General features: G+C 43.5%; 2 protein-coding genes across 2 annotated transcripts; both read right to left on the bottom strand.

Moving 5' to 3' along the window:
- Window positions 1-5,477: 5,477 nt before the first annotated feature.
- Window positions 5,478-6,392, bottom strand: LOC119628662 (uncharacterized). Its single transcript, XM_038011833.1, has one exon. It carries the CDS (start codon window positions 6,390-6,392, stop codon window positions 5,478-5,480), a length of 915 nt encoding a protein of 304 aa, XP_037867761.1.
- A 3,485-nt stretch (window positions 6,393-9,877) lies between these two features.
- FaMeT7 (putative proline-rich receptor-like protein kinase PERK11-like) lies at window positions 9,878-13,946 on the bottom strand. Its single transcript, NM_001282219.1, has 5 exons — window positions 13,812-13,946; window positions 13,099-13,320; window positions 12,206-12,423; window positions 10,529-10,678; window positions 9,878-10,088 (listed from the first exon to the last, which is right to left on the bottom strand). Exons 1-5 carry the CDS (start codon window positions 13,819-13,821, stop codon window positions 9,999-10,001), a joined length of 690 nt encoding a protein of 229 aa, NP_001269148.1. The 5' UTR covers window positions 13,822-13,946; the 3' UTR covers window positions 9,878-9,998.
- Window positions 13,947-18,874: the final 4,928 nt, after the last annotated feature.

Genomic DNA, 18,874 nt, shown 5'->3' with positions numbered 1-18,874 from the left:
AGCCCACCCGTGTCCCAGATATTGAGGGGCACGAGCCTTCTCTGTTGGACCTTCTGCTGACCACCGATCCAGCCGGATACAGTGTAGTGGTCGACGCTCCGCTTGGATCGTCTGATCACTGCCTTATCCGTGCTGCCACACCACTCTCTCGTCCTAGTCGTCGAACGACGACCAGGTATCGAAGAGTTTGGCAGTATTTGTCAGCAGATTGGGATGGATTGCGTGAATTTTACGCATCCTACCCATGGGGGCGGTTCTGCTTTTCCTCTGCTGATCCTGACGTCTGTGCGGACCGTCTTAAAGACGTGGTGCTCCAGGGGATGGAATTGTTTGTTCCCTCCTCTGAAGTGCCCGTTGGGGGTCGCAGCAGACCCTGGTATAATAATGCCAGCAGGGATGCTGCACACCTCAAGCGGTCCGCATACGTGGCATGGGATAATGCCAGGAGACGTCAGGACCCTAACATCTCAGAGGAAAGGCGGAAATATAACGCCGCTTCCAGGTCCTACAAGAAGGTTATTGCCAAGGCGAAGTCGGAGCACGTTGCTAGAGTTGGCGAGCGACTAAAGAGCTATCCCTCTGGGAGCCGTGCTTTTTGGTCGCTCGCCAAAGCCGCAGAAGGAAACTTTTGCAGGTCTAGTCTCCCACCACTGCGAAAGTCCGATGACAGTCTGGCCCATAGTGCGAAAGAGAAGGCTGACCTTCTGGTCAAACTCTTCGCCTCGAACTCGACCGTGGACGACGGGGGTGCCACACCACCGAACATCCCCCGGTGTGATAGTTCCCTGCCGGAGATCTGCTTTACACAGTGTGCAGTCAGGCGGGAACTCCGACTCCTGGACGTCCATAAGTCGAGTGGGCCAGACGGCATCCCCGCAGTGGTTCTGAAAACGTGCGCCCCTGAGCTGACGCCTGCGCTAACGCGTCTGTATCGCCTCTCTTATTGCGCTAACAGGGTTCCGTCTTCATGGAAGACCGCCCACGTCCACCCTATCCCCAAGAAGGGTGACCGGTCGGACCCATCGAGCTATAGGCCTATCGCGATAACTTCCTTGCTTTCCAAGGTGATGGAGCGAATAATAAATATACAACTCCTGAAGTATCTTGAAGATCGCCAGCTGATCAGTGACCGACAGTACGGTTTCCGTCACGGTCGCTCAGCCGGCGATCTTCTCGTATACCTTACTCACAGGTGGGCTGAAGCCTTGGAGAGCAAGGGCGAGGCTCTTGCTGTGAGCCTTGATATCGCGAAGGCCTTCGACAGGGTCTGGCATAGGGCACTTCTGTCGAAGCTACCATCTTACGGAGTCCCCGAGGGTCTCTGCAAGTGGATCGCTAGCTTTTTGGATGGGCGGAGCATCACGGTCGTTGTAGACGGCGATTGCTCTGATACCATGACCATTAACGCTGGCGTTCCACAAGGTTCGGTGCTCTCCCCCACGCTTTTCATCCTGTATATCAATGACATGCTGTCTATTGATGGCATGCATTGCTATGCGGATGACAGCACGGGGGATGCGCGATATATCGGCCATCAGAGTCTCTCTCGGAGCGTGGTGCAGGAGAGACGATCAAAACTTGTGTCTGAAGTGGAGAACTCTCTGGGGCGAGTCTCCGAATGGGGTGAATTGAACTTGGTTCAATTCAACCCGATAAAGACACAAGTTTGCGCGTTCACTGCGAAGAAGGACCCCTTTGTCATGGCACCGCAATTCCAAGGAGTATCCCTGCAACCTTCCGAGAGTATTGGGATACTTGGGGTCGAGATTTCGAGCGATGTCCAGTTTCGGAGTCATCTGGAAGGCAAAGCCAAGTTGGCGTCCAAAATGCTGGGAGTCCTCAACAGAGCGAAGCGGTACTTCACGCCTGGACAAAGGCTTTTGCTTTATAAAGCACAAGTCCGGCCTCGCGTGGAGTACTGCTCCCATCTCTGGGCCGGGGCTCCCAAATACCAGCTTCTTCCATTTGACTCCATACAGAGGAGGGCCGTTCGGATTGTCGATAATCCCATTCTCACGGATCGTTTGGAGCCTCTGGGTCTGCGGAGGGACTTCGGTTCCCTCTGCATTTTGTACCGTATGTTCCATGGGGAGTGCTCTGAGGAATTGTTCGAGATGATACCGGCATCTCGTTTTTACCATCGCACCGCCCGCCACCGGAGTAGAGTTCATCCATACTACCTGGAGCCGCTGCGGTCATCCACAGTGCGTTTCCAGAGGTCTTTTTTGCCACGTACCATCCGGCTATGGAATGAGCTCCCCTCCACGGTGTTTCCCGAGCGCTATGACATGTCCTTCTTCAAACGAGGCTTGTGGAGAGTATTAAACGGTAGGCAGCGGCTTGGCTCTGCCCCTGGCATTGCTGAAGTCCATGGGCGACGGTAACCACTCACCATCAGGTGGGCCGTATGCTCGTCTGCCTACAAGGGCAATAAAAAAAAAAAAAAAAAGCTACCGAAACATCGGGTGCAGGTATGACAGGTGAAAGTGTATTATCTAGCAGGTTTTCATGATCGGTAAGATAATATGCAGGTTTTAAGCGGTCTATGGAGACAGTGACAGAGTTACCTTTAATTAGAAGTTTGAACGTCTTGTCACGTCGTTCTAGTACTTTATGAGGGCCAGTATAGGCTGGCTTAAGAGGAGGACGCGAAGCATCTTCACGTAGGAAGACGTACTCCGCGTTCTTGAGCTCTTTGAAAATAAAAATATTTTGTTTGTTATGGCGAGAAGCGGGAACCGGTTTTAATTTCTCGGCGAATGAGCGTAGACGAGCCGTAAAATCTGATAGATCAGAAGTACAGGCTCTGCTCGGCTCGAAAAATTCGCCGGGAAGTCTTAACGGCTCGCCGTAAAGCAACTCAGCGGACGAAGTCTGTAAGTCCTCCTTGAATGCGCTACGGATACCAAGTAGTACAAAAGGTAGGACTTCTGACCAATTGTCGTTAGCGTGGCATACGATGGAAGCTTTTAGCTGCCTGTGGAAGCGTTCCACAAGACCGTTACACGCGGGATGGTAGGCAGTTGTTCGTTTATGCTGGAATCCAGTGGTTTTTGCCAGATACTGAAACAGCGCGGACTCGAATTGACGGCCGCGGTCTGTAACAATATCTGTCGGGCAACCGAATCGGGATATCCAGCCTGAAATCAGTGCCTTAGCCACCGTTTCTGCGGTAATATCGGGTATGGGCATGACTTCCGGCCATCGAGTGAACCGGTCTATAGCCGTGAGACAATACCTGTATCCCTGTGATACCGGGAGTGGGCCTATCAAGTCTATGTGGACATACCTGAAACGTGCAGTTGGTGCGTCGAAAGTGCCCAATGGTGCAGACACGTGTCGACTAACCTTCGCGCGTTGGCATGATAAACATGACCTAGCCCAGTTTCGACAGTCCTTTCGGACCCCAGGCCAAACAAATCGATCGGCTACCAACTTGGCAGTCGCGGAAGCGCCGGGGTGACTTAGCGAGTGGAGACTTTGGAACACCTGTTTGCGGTAATCCTTTGTGATGAATGGCCTGGGTGTCGGTGTACTGATATCACAGTACAAAGGATAACGGCATCCAGGATAGTCCATCTTTTTGAGACGGAGAGATAAGCTGTCCGTTAAATATTGAGCCAGTTCGGGATCACAGTTTTGGGCGTTGGCGAGGTCGGCGAGACAAATTGGAGCCTCCAGTTCATCGACGCGAGATAAGGTGTCGGCCAAAACGTTATTTTTGCCGGAGATGTGCCTTATATCGGTCGTGAACTGGGATATGAAGTCCAAGTGACGAAATTGCCTGGGCGAACAATTTTGCTTCCTTTCGTGGAAGGCAAAACTGATTGGCTTATGATCGGTGTAAATCGTGAAGTGTCTCGCTTCAAGCATATGACGGAAGTACTTGATCGCCTCGTAGATTGCAAGAAGTTCGCGATCATACGGGGAGTACTTATTCTGTGACGGACTCAGCTTACGGGAGAAAAAGCCTAGAGGCTCCCACGTGTCATTTTTCAGCTGTTGCAAAACAGCCCCTATAGCCAAATCAGATGCGTCTGTAACCAAAGACAGCTTAGCCTGACAATCTGGATGTGCCAAGAGTGCCGCGTTGGAGAGGCTTTCCTTGGTCTCTGCGAAAGCTTTCAGAGCAACGTCATTAAGGCTAATGGGAGTGGAGCCTTTGACTGAACCCATAAGTAGGGCGTTAAGAGGAGCTTGTATTCGGGCAGCATTAGGCAGAAACCGCCTATAAAAATTGGCCATACCTAAAAACCGTCTAAGCGTCCTAACGTCTTTGGGTGGGGGAAAGTTTTTGATGGCTTGTACTTTCTCGTCCAGTGGTTTGGTTCCGCTCTCCGAGATACGGTAACCTAGAAAAGTTACCTCGGGAGCCCCAAAAACACACTTGGACAAGTTGATTACCATCTCGTAGTTCCTAAGTCTGGTAAATACTTGGCGCAGATGCTGCTCATGCTGAATGCTGTCCCTGCTAAATATGAGAAAATCATCCAAATAACAGTAAACGAAATCTAGCCCGCGCATCATTTCATCTACAAATCTTTGAAATGTTTGGCTAGCATTTCGTAGCCCAAATGTCATGAAAGGAAATTCATACATTCCAAAGGGGGTGGTGATCGCGGTTTTTGGTATATCTTCGGCACAGACTGGTATTTGGTTGTAGGCTTTAACAAGGTCTATGGTGCTAAACGTACTACAACCAGTGATATTGTGCGCAAAGTCGTGTATATGACGTACTGGATACCTATCTGGGATAGTCCGGGCGTTGAGTTGCCTATAGTCACCACAAGGGCGCCAACCGTTGTCTTTTTTCGGTGCCAGGTGTAATGGTGATGACCATGGGCTATCGGACGGTCTAGCTGTACCATCAGCTAGCATGGACTCAAATTCCGCTTTTGCCACCTTCAGTTTCTCGGGCGCTAAACGCCTAGGTGCACAAGCGACTGGAGGCCCTGGTGTAGTCCTAATGTGGTGTTGTGTATTGTGGCTTACCGTACGTTGTGTACCAGCTGGTCGCGTAATTTCAGGAAAATCGCGCGAATACAAAGCATGGTAGTGGGAATCGCCAGTCGGAACCTTCACAGAAAGAATATTGTTAGTATTACAGGCCAGTGAAGCTGGAGCAGACAGGGTAGTGGTGTCGTCAATTAATTTTCGATTCTTACAATCTACAATCAAGTTATAGTGACACAAAAAATCTACACCTATAATGGGCTTCGTCACATCAGCCACTATAAATCTCCATGGGTAGTTGCGTCGGAGTCCAAGGTCCAGGTTGAGCTGCGAGTACCCATACGTGTCAATGGTTGATCCATTGGCTGCTGTCAGTTTGTAACTGGTAGGTGCACGACGCTCTCGTAGCTGGGTCCGTGGGAAAACGCAGAGGTCGCTACCGGTGTCGACCAAAAACTGGGTTTTCGTGGTGCGGTCAGTTACGAAGAGGCGACCTGGAGAGTTGAGGCAGTCGTCTGTCGCCATTATCGACTGCCTGTGGCATTTCCCGACTCGTTGTAGTCGCACGGCTTCTGGCATTTGCTTGCCTTAGCCCCGAACTTCACGTGGTACCAACAAACGGGGTACCGTCGATAGCTGGAAGCAGATCGTGTTCTGCTGCGGGATGTCGAACGCCACCGAGGTCGAGTTCGGTTCGAACGGTTTTGGGAGCAGTTTGTGGCGCGAGTCTGGTCTTCAAGTCTTAACGCGAGGCGTTCCACCATTTTCCTCAGCTCTGCAATCTCACTGGACTGGTTGATACTACTCGTCCCGCATGTTGAAGTGGCTGCGACGTTGCATGGAGTAGTAATTTCCTGTATTCGGTCAGCGAGGTCCGACAGCTGTTCAAGCGAATGAGTAGGCTGCGATGCTAGTACCGTCTGGATACTGTTCGGCAGGTGGTTACTCCAGATAGTTCGGATGAACTCACGTGGAACGGACGGTCCGGCCAGGTCCATAAGATGTCTCAGAAACTGCGACGGTTTTCGGTCACCCAACTCCTCATGAGTTAGCAATTGCTTGACCTTCTTTTCATGGGAAGCGGAGAGACGTCTGATGAGCTCGCTCTTAATTTTCTCGTAGCGATTGCTAGTCGGAGGATGCACGATGATATCCTTTACCGCCTTTGCGTGAGGAATATCTAAGTTAGTGATAACATTGTTGAACTTTATGTGGTCCTCTGTAATACCATAGTTTTCGAACTGGCCTTCAAGAAGTGCGAACCAAATTTCTGGGTCCTCTGGAGAAAACGGAGGCACCTTCAAAGTGAACTTCCGAATGTCGGACGACAAAATGTCGTTGTCGTGTACAGTGGAAACGCACATTTTTTTCATTCGTCGGGGTTTTACACTGCTACCTCCATGAGAACCAGCGGTCTCGACAGAATCACTGCTGCTCATTATGGTGTTCTTCAGGGGTCACCAGTATAGACGTGAATGAGTTGTCTCCCGTATAAATGTGGTCAGAGTATGTATGCGTCGTCCGGACGCGTAGCGTAATGTGTTAAAGGTAAGTAAGTACCTGAGTAGGCGTCGACGGTGTTCGGCTAATAAATTAAATACGACTCCTTGCACACCAATTAAATGTTTATTCAATTATACTTAGTCCACACGAAAATACAACACAGTCTATATTATTAAAATTATGAAGAATTGAAGGTTACGAGCACAGATAGATATTCAGTTTATAAACAGTACACAGAAGACACTTTACACTTTACGACAATACTACTACGATAAACACAAAGAAAGCGTGTTATCAAAGTTGAGGCAAAAGCTTCGAAAACAATAAACAGTATTCAATAAGCGATAGCGACGTGCGTTCAGTCCGAGGTAAGTTTCGACTGGGGGCGTGGCTAGCCGCGATCAGCTGCGCAAGAGTATATTTTCCAGCTACCCGCGACATTCCGTTCAAGCGCGCGTGTCCACAGCGCGAACGAACAGGCGACCAGCTGATTGACGCGGTACGATAAATTGTCGTGTGTGTATGTCTGTTTTAAATGTAATGTAGTAATAATATATTAATAGATATGTTATATGTGTGAATGTATACTCTGTGTGTATTAATAATTATATTAAATAAATATATTATATAAATATTATATTGTAAAGAGTAAATGTGTGTGCATGGAATGTGGGATAAGCCCACATTTTTATTATTATTTATATATATTTATTTAAAATCTTATTAATTACACAATATTAAAAAAAAAGATAATAAAAATACAATTTTTAAAAAACACTATATAAAAATAGATTGCCGCTGATGGCGCCACAGCACACCAAGACAAATCCTGAGTCTCTGTGTGGTGCGTATAAGCTCCAATTCACGTTTTATAAGCGGAACGTTAGAGTGGCCAATTAAAAAGCGTAATCAAATCGCATATTTACGTCACAATACGCTTTACGTTTATGGATTAGAAATTCTGCGTCTACCTATCGCGTATACATATTAATAATTAAATTTCCAATGTGCCTGTTAACACTGGTGGTAGGACCACTTGTGAGTCCGCACGGGTGAGTACCACCACCCTGACTATTTCTGCCGTGAAGCAGTAATACGTTTCGGCTTGAACGGTTGGGCAGCCGTTGTAACTATACTGAGACTTTAGTACCTACTCATATCTCAAGGTGATGTTTGAAGGTTCGTTGAATTCCAGCAGAAATGTTTTCGTAATCTAAGAGCCCTTCTTGGACTAACCAGACTAGATTAGATACACCCATTAAAATTTGCATTTCGTCTTTGTACTTTATTGGCGATCACTTTATCAGGAGATAGTGGTTGCTGGGAAACAGCTTAGAAATAACAGATCTACAGGGGATGATGGAATCAGTACAGACTTGTTGAGGGCAAGTGGTACACCAGTTCTCAACCAATAATGCCAACGTTCAACACCGTCATCCAAAAAACGACTACACCGGAAGCTTGGAGCAAGGGTACCTACTGTTCCCTTTAAGAAGAAAGACCGTGCTCTGCTCAAGAACTACAGGCTTATTTAACTTCTTACCCATATTTATAAGCTGTTCTCGAGAGTCCTTACAATCGCTTGGCCTCTAGACTTGACGAGTTCCAACCTCCGAAGCAGGCTGGGTTTCGCAAAGGCTACAATATGGCAGACAACATCCATACGCTGAGACAGGTTATTTAGAAGACTGAAGAATACAAACGTTCTCTGTGTCTCGCGTTTGTGGACTGCGAAAAAGCCTTCGACTCCGTCGAAGCTTGGGCTCTTCTGGAATACTTACAGCGATGCCTAGTCGATAATTGGTACTTTGAGGTGTTGAAGAGTTTATATAAAGCCGCCAAAATCACAGTCCAGATCCAAAACCAGCTGACAAACCTGATTGAGCTTCACAGAGGGGTGCGAAAGGTTGATGTTATATCGCTGAAAGTGGCCGAAACTGTTCACTGCTGCTCTCGAGGATTCCTTCAAGACTGGACTGGAGCAAGCTGGGCATCAATGTCAATGGCTAGTATCTCTCACACTTCCGATTTGCGGACGATGTCGTTATAATGGCAGAGTAACTGGAGGATCTCAGCTGTATGCTAGGTGAGCTCAATGCGGCGTCGCGACGAGTTGGCTGGGAATTAATCTGGACAAAACTCAGGTCATGTTCAACGACCAATCATTTCTGGACCAATAGTAGTCGAATCCGCGGTACTCGAAGTTGTGTCTGAATATCCCTATCTAGGTCAAATTGTTCAGCTAGGCAGGGCCAACTTCGAGGAGGAAGCTGATAGGCGCGCGTATACAGTTGGGTTGGGCTGCATATGGAAAACTCCGTCATATCTCGAATTCAGCAATTTCGCAATGCTTAAAGACAAAAGCCTTCAACGCTTGCGTACTGCCGATCATGACATGTGGCGCTGAAACATGGACATTCACCGTAGGTCTGGTCCGTAAGTTCAAAGTCGCTCAGCGTGCTATGGAAAGGTGCTCGGAGCTTCTTTGATGGATCGAGTCAGAAATGAGGAAATCCGTCAAAGAACCAAAGTAACCGACATAGCCCTAAATATTAGCAAGCTGAATGGCAGTAGGCCAGACATACGTGATGCAGAACCGATGGCCCATGAGCAGACGCGTTCTGGACTGGAGACCACGTACCGGTAAGCGCAGCGTTGGGCGTCCCCCTGCCCGGTGGACCGATGACTTGCAGTGATATGCTGCGAAAGATTGAATGCGGAAGGCGGAGGATCGATCATTGTGGCGGACTATGGGAAAGGTCATAAGACATGGCCACTACATCCAGCAGTGGAGAGATATAGGCTGATGATGATGACTTTATTGGCCGCAGAAGAACAACAAAACAAGAAGCAGAAAGTGCACCAATGGGGCCGATATGTCGGTTTTTTTTGTAAAGAAAATATGCTGAAATACTTCTAATTAATCGCTATGTATTAAGCCATGTAACATAGTTCCAGAAAATGTATTTGAAACAGGTAGGAAGTAAGAGTTTTTTGTCGTTCATAAATACAAATGAAATAATAAAATCTTTATTTTCTTAATTCACATCATCTTGCCTTGCAAGTAGAACGTAAAAAGTATACAATTTAAGAATCATTCATTCATGCTGATTTAAACCGGATTTTTTTTATTGCTTTGATGGGTGGACGAGCTCACAGCCCACCTGGTGTTAAGTGGTTACTGGAGCCCATAGACATCCACAACGTAAATGCGCTACCCACCCTGAAATACAAGTTCCAAGGTCTCATGTATAGTTACAACAGCTGCCCCACCCTTCAAACCGAAACGCATCACTGCTTCACGGCAGAAATAGGCAGGGTGGTGGTACCCACCCGCGCGGACTCACAAGAGGTCCCACCACCACTAAAAATTTTGTTATATTTTGTCAGATTTTGTTATATCTGAATAAAACTACACGTATTTCCGAATTTCAACTTTGTTTATTTTGATAATGCAAAAAATTGTTATTAATTTTTGTTAAGATCGGCAATTTTATGAATATCGCAAATATTCTTTGGATAAGTCAGATAATACTTATGTTTCACACAATTTTACAGAGCACTTCGTAATTCTTCATGGGGATTTCTTCGCCTCCAAAGGAGATATAGCAACATCCGTGACTGGGATGAACCTTAAAATAAAGACATAAAAATCTGTTATTTAAAATGAAATATTTCGTTATTTTTATGAAAATTCTAGACTGATTAATTAATAAATATTTTGGAAATTATATTCCATATAAATTAATTGTATTTACATCTGTGTCTATGAGTCTATATATTTTAATCATCGCCCTATAGCTTGATTTAAGTCTGAATACTGAGTACCCTTCAAAACGTACCCATATTATTTTGTATTAAATATTCCTTTATGTAATATGTACCGGTGTATTTATATATGTATGTAAATACAAAATTATTACAAGCTGCTGGTTTGCCTGTCTTGAGAATCTTAAAAATCCAAATTATATTATTTTGCTCTTTTCATTGACAACTTTAATTAAATGTACCTAAATCAGATAGACATTTATATATTTATGTCACTGTGATATATATAGCAATGGTAACAAACCTTCCCAGGTGTAACAGATTTCAGGTGGTTGACCCTGGCAATATACAAGGGTTCTCCGCTATGAGAGTTGCCAGCTGGAATCGCACCTACAGGAACTTGACCGTTGGATGCTGGTACCCAACGTAGGACGTTTCCAGGAGCACAGAGAACCTATAAAATTTAACCAATTATGTATGTAATGGAATAATAAATTGATATACATTCACGTGTCATTCGCGAGTGGCCTCCGCTATAAAAAAGTAACATTGTATTGTAAAATATAAAACTACAAAATATAAATCTATCTATATAATATATAAAAATGAATTGCTGTTCGTTAGTCTCGCTAAAACTCGAGAACGGCCGGACCGATTTGGCTAATTTTGGTCTTGAATTATTTGTGGAAGTCCAGAGAAGGTTTAAAAGGTAGATAAATATGTAAATGTTGGGAATTAAATAAAAATAACAATTTTGTTTTTCCTTTGATGCGTTCCCCGTCGGACGGATTCCTTTTGTTTGTTTTGAGTTTATTTTATACAAAAGTTTAGGTCTTTTATTTATAAATCGATTGAGGCACTACGAAGTCTGCCGGGTCAGCTAGTTATCTATAATTATCTATAATAATATTAATTAATTTAAAATCTGCGTTACCGTTATCTGCGTACCCAAAGCGTATTAATTAATTATTACTTCCGCTGCGAGGCCTCTGCGAGCATATTTCTATGAAATTCAGATTTCTATCGGTAGTCTTAACGTGGCTAGAGCTTCTTTGAGTTTTATGTTTCGATAACCGTATAATAATTAACCAAAATGAACGATTAAAGAGAACATAGAAATTATGAGAGAACGCAAAACAAAATATTTACCAAAAAAAAATTATATTAGTATAATAACTAAACGACGGTCTATTATACTATATTATATGTAGGTATAACATCCTATTTTTTGTGTTTGAGAGATTACTGGTGGCCTGGAGGCCTTTCCAGGGAGAGTTTTACCAGGGCAGGTGGGCGTGCAGAGGCTCAGCCAGGAGGAGTGTGGTTTGCTAACAGCTACCCGAGCGCCTCCAAAGGAGACCTAACAACTCAAGAGTAGCTACCTGCTTCGCGAATGATCTCCTATTGGATCGGAATCGCGACCCGCTGAGAAGATCCGGCTAGAAACTCAGCGAGCTGATGTTTATGTTGGTTGCACGTCGAACTCTTTGCCGAGATCGATGAGTACGGTTATCGGGGTCCCTACTCCTAGTTGACGTCAGATCGTCTAGGTCGTCAGATCTAAAGGTGTCTAATGCAAGGGTTATTGGATCTGATGGATCCCTAAAAACGTGTAATATCCTATGTAAAGTACATATTATAATATATAATCCTATCACCATTTTTGTTGTTTTACAAGTTTTTTTTTATATTGCATAGTTAGGTGGACGAGCTCACACCTGATGTTAAGTAGTTACCGGAACCCATAGACATCTACAACGTAAATGCCGCCACCCACCTTGAGATATGAGTTCTAAGGTCTCATATAGTTACAACGGCTGCCCCACCCTTCAAAAAGGAAAAGCATTACTGCTTCACGGTAGAAATATCCCCAGGGTAATGGTATCTACCCGTGCGGATAAACAGTTAAGTGAGATTTGTAATTTTGGAAAAAAACTTTTCTATAAAGAGCTTTATATTTTTTATATTTACTTATGTTTACCTCAAAGTTATGGACAGGGATTTCTTTTCCCGCGTGAGGTATATAAGCCGATCGGTGTTTGATGGCTAGTTTCCCGGGGATCAGTTCTCCGCTATGATGCGATCTGATCACCCAGAGAGGGCTGCCATCCCAGCCTTCTCTACCAGCCACGAATGCTCTATGTGTGAGTGTTGAAGCAGTGTTGGGCGATGACTGAACCCATTCAATTGGGTTTGAATCTGTAATATTATTATTGTATGAAAATTTCATAATAAAATTTGCTCTCGAATTTTAAATTACAACAGCTTTAGTAGTTGGCATGTGAGTCATATTTCTTGAAATTTTTATCACTTTTATCAGTACAGATTCCCCTTTCATGTGAATTAGTGTCTATCTTTTCTTTCTTTTTTGAAGTTATAACTTAACCACTACCTATATGCTTTATTTATTAGATAATTAATTTTAAGAATCATGTCTTAGAATATATTTATTTATTTATTTATTTATTGCTTAGATGTGTGGAAGAGCTTACAGCCCACCTGGTGTTAAGTGGTTATTGGAGCCCATAGGCATCTACAACGTAAATGCCGCCACCCACCTTGTGATATTAGTTCTAAGATCTCAGTATAGTTACAACGGCTGCCCCACCCTTCAAACCGAAACGTATTACTACTTCATTAGTGATTCAGGGCAGAAATAGGCAGGGTGGTGGTGTGAGTCCCCTTGTGAGAGAATAGATCCTACCACCAGTAAACCTATTCTTCATAATCTATACGTATTAAAAGAATTGCATTCCGAACGTTCATCTTGAAGAATTTAAGCTGTGAATATGCTACCTTAGAGACTTGTTGGATTAGGTAACTTCATCGAGATTTAGTACACAGACTTTTAATTCGTGTATCGTAATAGGTTACCTTCGACAACTCTGACTGGGTCCGGCGTAGTCGTAGCAGGTGGCGGTGGAGGCGCATGGGGATAATAATAATTAGTGACGTAAGTGGGGTTCGGTGTTGGATCAGGTGCAGGCGGCGGGTACATCGGCATCATCACTGGGGCCGGCATGGGTATATACGCGAATCCTCCAGGATGGGGTGGATAACCATAGGGCGGCGGAGGCGGGGGACCATTCGGTGGAACTGAAATCATTAAAATATATTTTGTTAGTTAATCGAATTTGAAATATAATTTAGGACTACATAGGAACCTGCAATCGAAAATAAGACCAAAATATCGATTTTCCTATTTCGAGAATATATCAATAATATCGAGTCTATATGGATTTTGCAATGTCTATACATCACAACGTGAGTACTGTTTTCCGTCTTCAGGTGTAGTCCAATTTGCATTAGAATAATAATGATTGCCTTCAAATTAGCAGAACTAAAGAATTTTAAGTATTTTTGATGTATCTTATTAGATGTTATTTCAAGATAAATGTGCGATCGAACGGATTGAAAAACAATATTCTAGTAATTTTAGACGTAAGATATTTTTAACAGAAAACAAATGTACAGAGAATCCGAAAACAAAGGTTCTGTTTGTACGTACGACAGGTAGACAAAGAGCTAGCATTAACTATATTATTGCGTAACAATTTTAAAGACGATATATTATTATAGGTACTCACTGTTCGACATTTTTGTTTAGAGATACGTTCACTTATTTTAGAAACGCACAGAAATCAATGTTTTTTATGATGGTAAGACAATCATACAATTTGAACTGCGAATGTGGACTCAAACGCTCATATATTTGTTTCAAGTGACTCACGCGATTCATAGCAATGGAACGCAGAAAGTTCGATGTAAGTATTGATTAGATAAACGTTATCAAGTAGACCGAATAACATATTATTCAGCTACATATAAATTAATTTCAAACAATGAGGAGAAATTGAAAACTGTTTTGCTTGTGATAAAGCCTATGATGGGCCCTTGTGGCTAATTAATATTATTTTACCTTTTTATTTTTTTATTTTTTATTGCTTAGATGGGTGGACGAGCTCACAGCCCACCTGGTGTTAAGTGGTTACTGGAGCCCATAGACATCTACAACGTAGACGCGCCACCCACCTTGAGATACAAGTTCTAAAGTCTCAGTATAGTTACAACGGCTGCCCCACCCTTCAAACCGAAACGCATTACTACTTCACGGCAGAAATAGGCAGGGTGGTGGTACCTACCCGTGCGGACTCACAAGTGGTCCTACCACCAGTAAAAACCTATTAGCAAAGCAGTGCTACCCTTTACAGATCATAGGTATTGGCTCAATGTTTTGTATAATCTATAAAGCTATTTTTTTCTCTACCTATTTGCTGGTATCGTAAGGAGCTATTCCAGCTACCCTCACACGGTAACGATGTTATAGACTCGCGTCTAAATACACCGCTAATCTTGTCCGCAACTCCCGGAGATAGATAAGATAAATAACCCGGGTGATATCTGCCATTGCTCTATCTTTGTCACAGGGAGTTCAAGGCATGTGCGATACAGCAGGGTGAGCTTCAGGTACGAACTTCATTTGAACTTGTATGGGAGCGAGTGCGCGACGCTACCTGCGCCATAGTGCGCTGCGTGACGGCAGCTCTACCATTCCCGATCTTGCGAACAGAATGGAAAGCAGTCGACGTCGCCCAAATCACGTCATTTTGGATCCTTCTGATCCACTAACGGTGCTTTTAGGTACCTCAAGCACCTGTCATCGTTCTTATCGAACGAACGACATTGCGATGAAGGGCTCGACGAGTAAATTAACCCACAGACACAGCCCATTGTGTTTCTCGCCGGATTTTCTCAGTGGGTCGCGTTTCTGATCCGGTGGTAGACTCTGTGAAGCACGGCTCTTGCTAGGGTTCGTGTTAGCAACGTCATCAGGTTTGAGCCCCGTGAGCTAACCTAATAGTTAACGTTACGCTAAAATAGCCTCTTAAGGCTATCAGATTAGTAGAAAAAAAGCAGCTCTACGGAACTTCTTGCGAGCAACCAGTTCGCGGTGTATTACGTTCCCAGCCGACAGGCTGGTTCTGATCTAGCAGGGTATTCCGGAAGATTAACGGTACCGCTTGGGGTGGCTTGATAGGCTACCGTACCCAGAGGGTCGAAGTCCTTTCGCCCCGAGGATTCGTTGGTCGAGCGTCACAGGGGTGGCAATGCGAGTCTAGTGGTAGTGTTGACCCCCTAAGCCCCCTACTCTGGCTGGGTTCTGATTCTGGGCAGAGATCGGACGTTGTTTGAGAGAGTGCTAGGGGAGTCGTTTGATGGGTAAAGCTCTAAAAACATCCTCGGGCCCAACATCAGCAGACCATCAAGTTCCACATACCCCACGTGCCCCTTGAGTGCAGACACCTCGTATGAGGTTCGGACCCTTACCTAATTTTGGGTCACTTCTGTAGATGTTGTTACCGATTGTGACGTCAATAATAAAGAACTTATACACAGTAATGAAAGACACCGTGTATTCCGTAAGATGGTACATGTGTTTCCATAAAGACCGGCACCGGGCAACTGGTGCAGCGTAATGCAATAATTGCATGCGCAAGCGCTTACGTGTAAAACCTACACCTAAAAAATAAAAAAAAATACGTTTGATCCTTGATAGTTCATAAGTTATTAAATTTTACCTACGCCATCTCACGACTAACAATAAAATTATATGAACTTCAAAAACATTGAAGATATTGCGATGTTTGTAACGCCTGATGAAAATATACAGAGTGTATTTTGATAAATTTTATTACAGCGCCTGATAAAATGCATCTAGTAAATTTATAAAGTTGAAATATGAGGAACATTGTTTTAATAAGGATTAAATTCGTCAAACTATATAATCAGTTTCCCGTACCTTCCACTTCTTTGCCTTATTCATTATTTTTTGAAGTCGTCGTGGCCTAAAGGGTAAGACGACCGGTGCATTTGTGTTGAGCGATGCACCGGTGTTCGAATCTCAGGCGGGTACCAATTATTCCAATAATACGCACTCAACAACTGTTCACGATTGACTTCCACGGTGAAGGAATAACATCGTGTAATAAAAATCAAAACCCGCAAAATTATAATTTACGTAATTACTGGTGGTAGGAGCCCTTGGGAGTCCGCACGGGTAGGTACCACCATCCCGCCTATTTCTGCCGTGAAGCAGTAATGCGTTTCGGTTTGAAGGGTGGGGCAGCCGTTGTAACTATACTGAGACCTTAGAACTTATATCTCAAGGTGGGTGGCGCATTTACGTTGTGGATGTCTATGGGCTCCAGTAACCACTTAACACCAGGTCGGCTGTGAGCTCGTCCAACCATCTAAGCAATAAAATAAAAAAAAACAGTCCTGTACATGACACTGACAAAGCGCAACTTCCTCCTTCATCTAGACTTTAAATCGTCATTTCGGACCATGAGCCTAACTTATGGCTTTAAACAAAATTACAGCTCAAACCTTAGATTCTGTTTTTAAGAAAGGAACATTTGTGTAGTTCATTAATTTATTTATAATGTATTATTTTATTCACCAAAAAAAAGTTTGGCCTAGTAAAACTATAGCACAAACTGAGTTGCTTTATGTTCAAAATACCATTTACGTCACGTGTATCTATATATTAATACGTGAAGCAAAAACTTTGTATCCCTTTTTACGAAACTTGCGCGGACGGAGGAGTATGAAATTTTACACACTTGTAGAGAATATAGAGAAGAAGTGCACAATGCTAATATTTTTTTTTAATAATGTATAACAGATACATTAAATCAATAAAGAAAACATTACACATACTACATACCATGTATTTGACGCACACACGTATGCATACAATTTATTGTCAAACTTTTGTTCTTGACGTCTGTTGTCAAATTGAGATTAAATATTGTTTGTCTTTGTTAATATTTTTTAATTTGGCGAAATTTGTGATTATAGAAGTATAAAATACAATCATAATAGTGTACAAACTTACAATTCCAATTAATTAGGTATAGTCGAATTTCGACTACTGCGGGACCTCTAGTATAGATTACATATTTATAACTTATTTATCAATATTAGTGATATATAAGTTTTTGAACAGAGAACAGTATACTTATTAGTGATGTTGATCCTATTATAAGTTCGCTCGAATCTTGCTTTTTCTGATCGTTCCAGTTTGATGAACCTAACCGCTGTTTATTAGCTGCATAGAAATAAAATTAACTTACAGTGATTGAAAGCAATAAACTTGGTCCTTATTTTATTTTGTTTGAAAAAGGATGAACTAAGTAAGTCCTATGTTTGTAAAAACACTTGTCCTATGTACTCTTCCAGTTCTTATTTGTTTTATTTTTTACTATTTTATTAACCATCCAATTACAAGAAAATATCTCATATTTATCAGTGTCGGTATGCTAAATTATCATAGATCACGAAATCAGTAGATTTTGCAGATAGATTAACACCTTCACTGCGGAACAGGCTCATATTGGCACGCCGCGGCGCCGCGGTATCTTCAGCTGGTGTGGACGAAAAAAAATATATGTCCCTATCGCTGATGCGGACCGATTATTTCAGGTCTTAGTAAGAATTTGATACCGATAACTATATACTATAAGTTCTCGTAAAGTTATAGCATTTAAATCTACCCTAGTGCTGGTGGGCCGAGAAAGACCAGTGACGCACTGATAGAAATATCGTTAGGGGCGCATTTCGATCCGCAGCCGCATCAGTTTTTTTTTTTATTTTTTTTTTATTGCTTAGATCTGTGGACGAGCTCACAGCCCACCTGATGTTAAGTGGTTACTGGAGCCCATAGACATCTACAACGCAAATACGCCACACACCTTGAGATATAGTTCTAAGGTCTCAGTATAGTCACAACGGCTGCCCCACCCTTCAAACCGAAACGCATTGCTGCTTCACGGCAGAAATAGGCGGAGCGGTGGTACCTACCCGTGCGGACTCACAAGAGGTCCTACCACCAGTAATTACGCAAATTATAATTTTGCGGGTTTCATTTCTATTACACGATGTTATTCCTTCACCGTGGAAGTCAATCGTGAACATTTGTTGAGTACGTATTTCATTAGAAAAATTGTTACCCGCCTGCGGGATTCGAACACCGGTGCATCGCTTCAACACGAATGCACCGGACGTCTTATCCGTTAGGCCACGACGACCAGGTCGGGGTTGACCAGGAGGTTTACGGTTTTACTTGCCGTAGCCAAGGTGTTAAACACGTGAATGGCCCAGTCGTGACAACCACCACGATAGTACAACTACGTTGCAGGCAGCGATACCTTTATTACCTCACCTTCCTTTACGCAGTAATGTCAGCTATACTTACATCACATATTACCGGTGATTTTAAGCAGTGTTTTGTTTTATTGCTTTAGTAAGCTGACGAGCGTATGGAACAACCGGTAGTGTTACCGTCGCTGATGGACATCAGTGGTCAGCAAGGTTGCTGCCTACCGCTTCGTTTGAAAAAAGACATATCATATCGGTCAGGAAATATCGTGGAAGGAAATTTATTGTAGATCCGCATGCAACGTGACCAAAAACGTATCTGGAATCACGTACTGTATTTCACAGTGGTTCTAGTTGTTGTGGATAAACTTTGTTCCGGTGGCGAGCGGATTTATTGTAAATACGATATGACAGGTTCAATCATTTCCTTGGAGCCTTTCAAGGCTATCATCTTAGGTAGGTAAAAAAATAGATAAAAGAGAAAAAAAAA

This window comes from Bombyx mori, chromosome 6 (assembly GCF_030269925.1).
Source record: "Bombyx mori chromosome 6, ASM3026992v2".
In the NCBI taxonomy this organism is placed as follows: domain Eukaryota; kingdom Metazoa; phylum Arthropoda; class Insecta; order Lepidoptera; family Bombycidae; genus Bombyx; species Bombyx mori.
The sequence above is the reverse complement of the archived record's forward strand: the minus strand, read 5'-3'. Positions and strand labels throughout refer to the sequence as shown.

Excerpts from the sequence above, each read along its gene's own strand:
- LOC119628662 (XM_038011833.1), bottom strand. The coding sequence starts at position 6,392 with ATGAGCAGCAGTGATTCTGTCGAGACCGCTGGTTCTCATGGAGGTAGC.
- FaMeT7 (NM_001282219.1), bottom strand. Across the intron at positions 10,679-12,205 it reads TCCCTGTCCATAACTTTGAG|GTTCTCTGTGCTCCTGGAAA; the intron begins GTAAACATAAGT and ends TAAATTTTATAG. Across the intron at positions 10,089-10,528 it reads AATCTGTTACACCTGGGAAG|GTTCATCCCAGTCACGGATG; the intron begins GTTTGTTACCAT and ends CTTTATTTTAAG.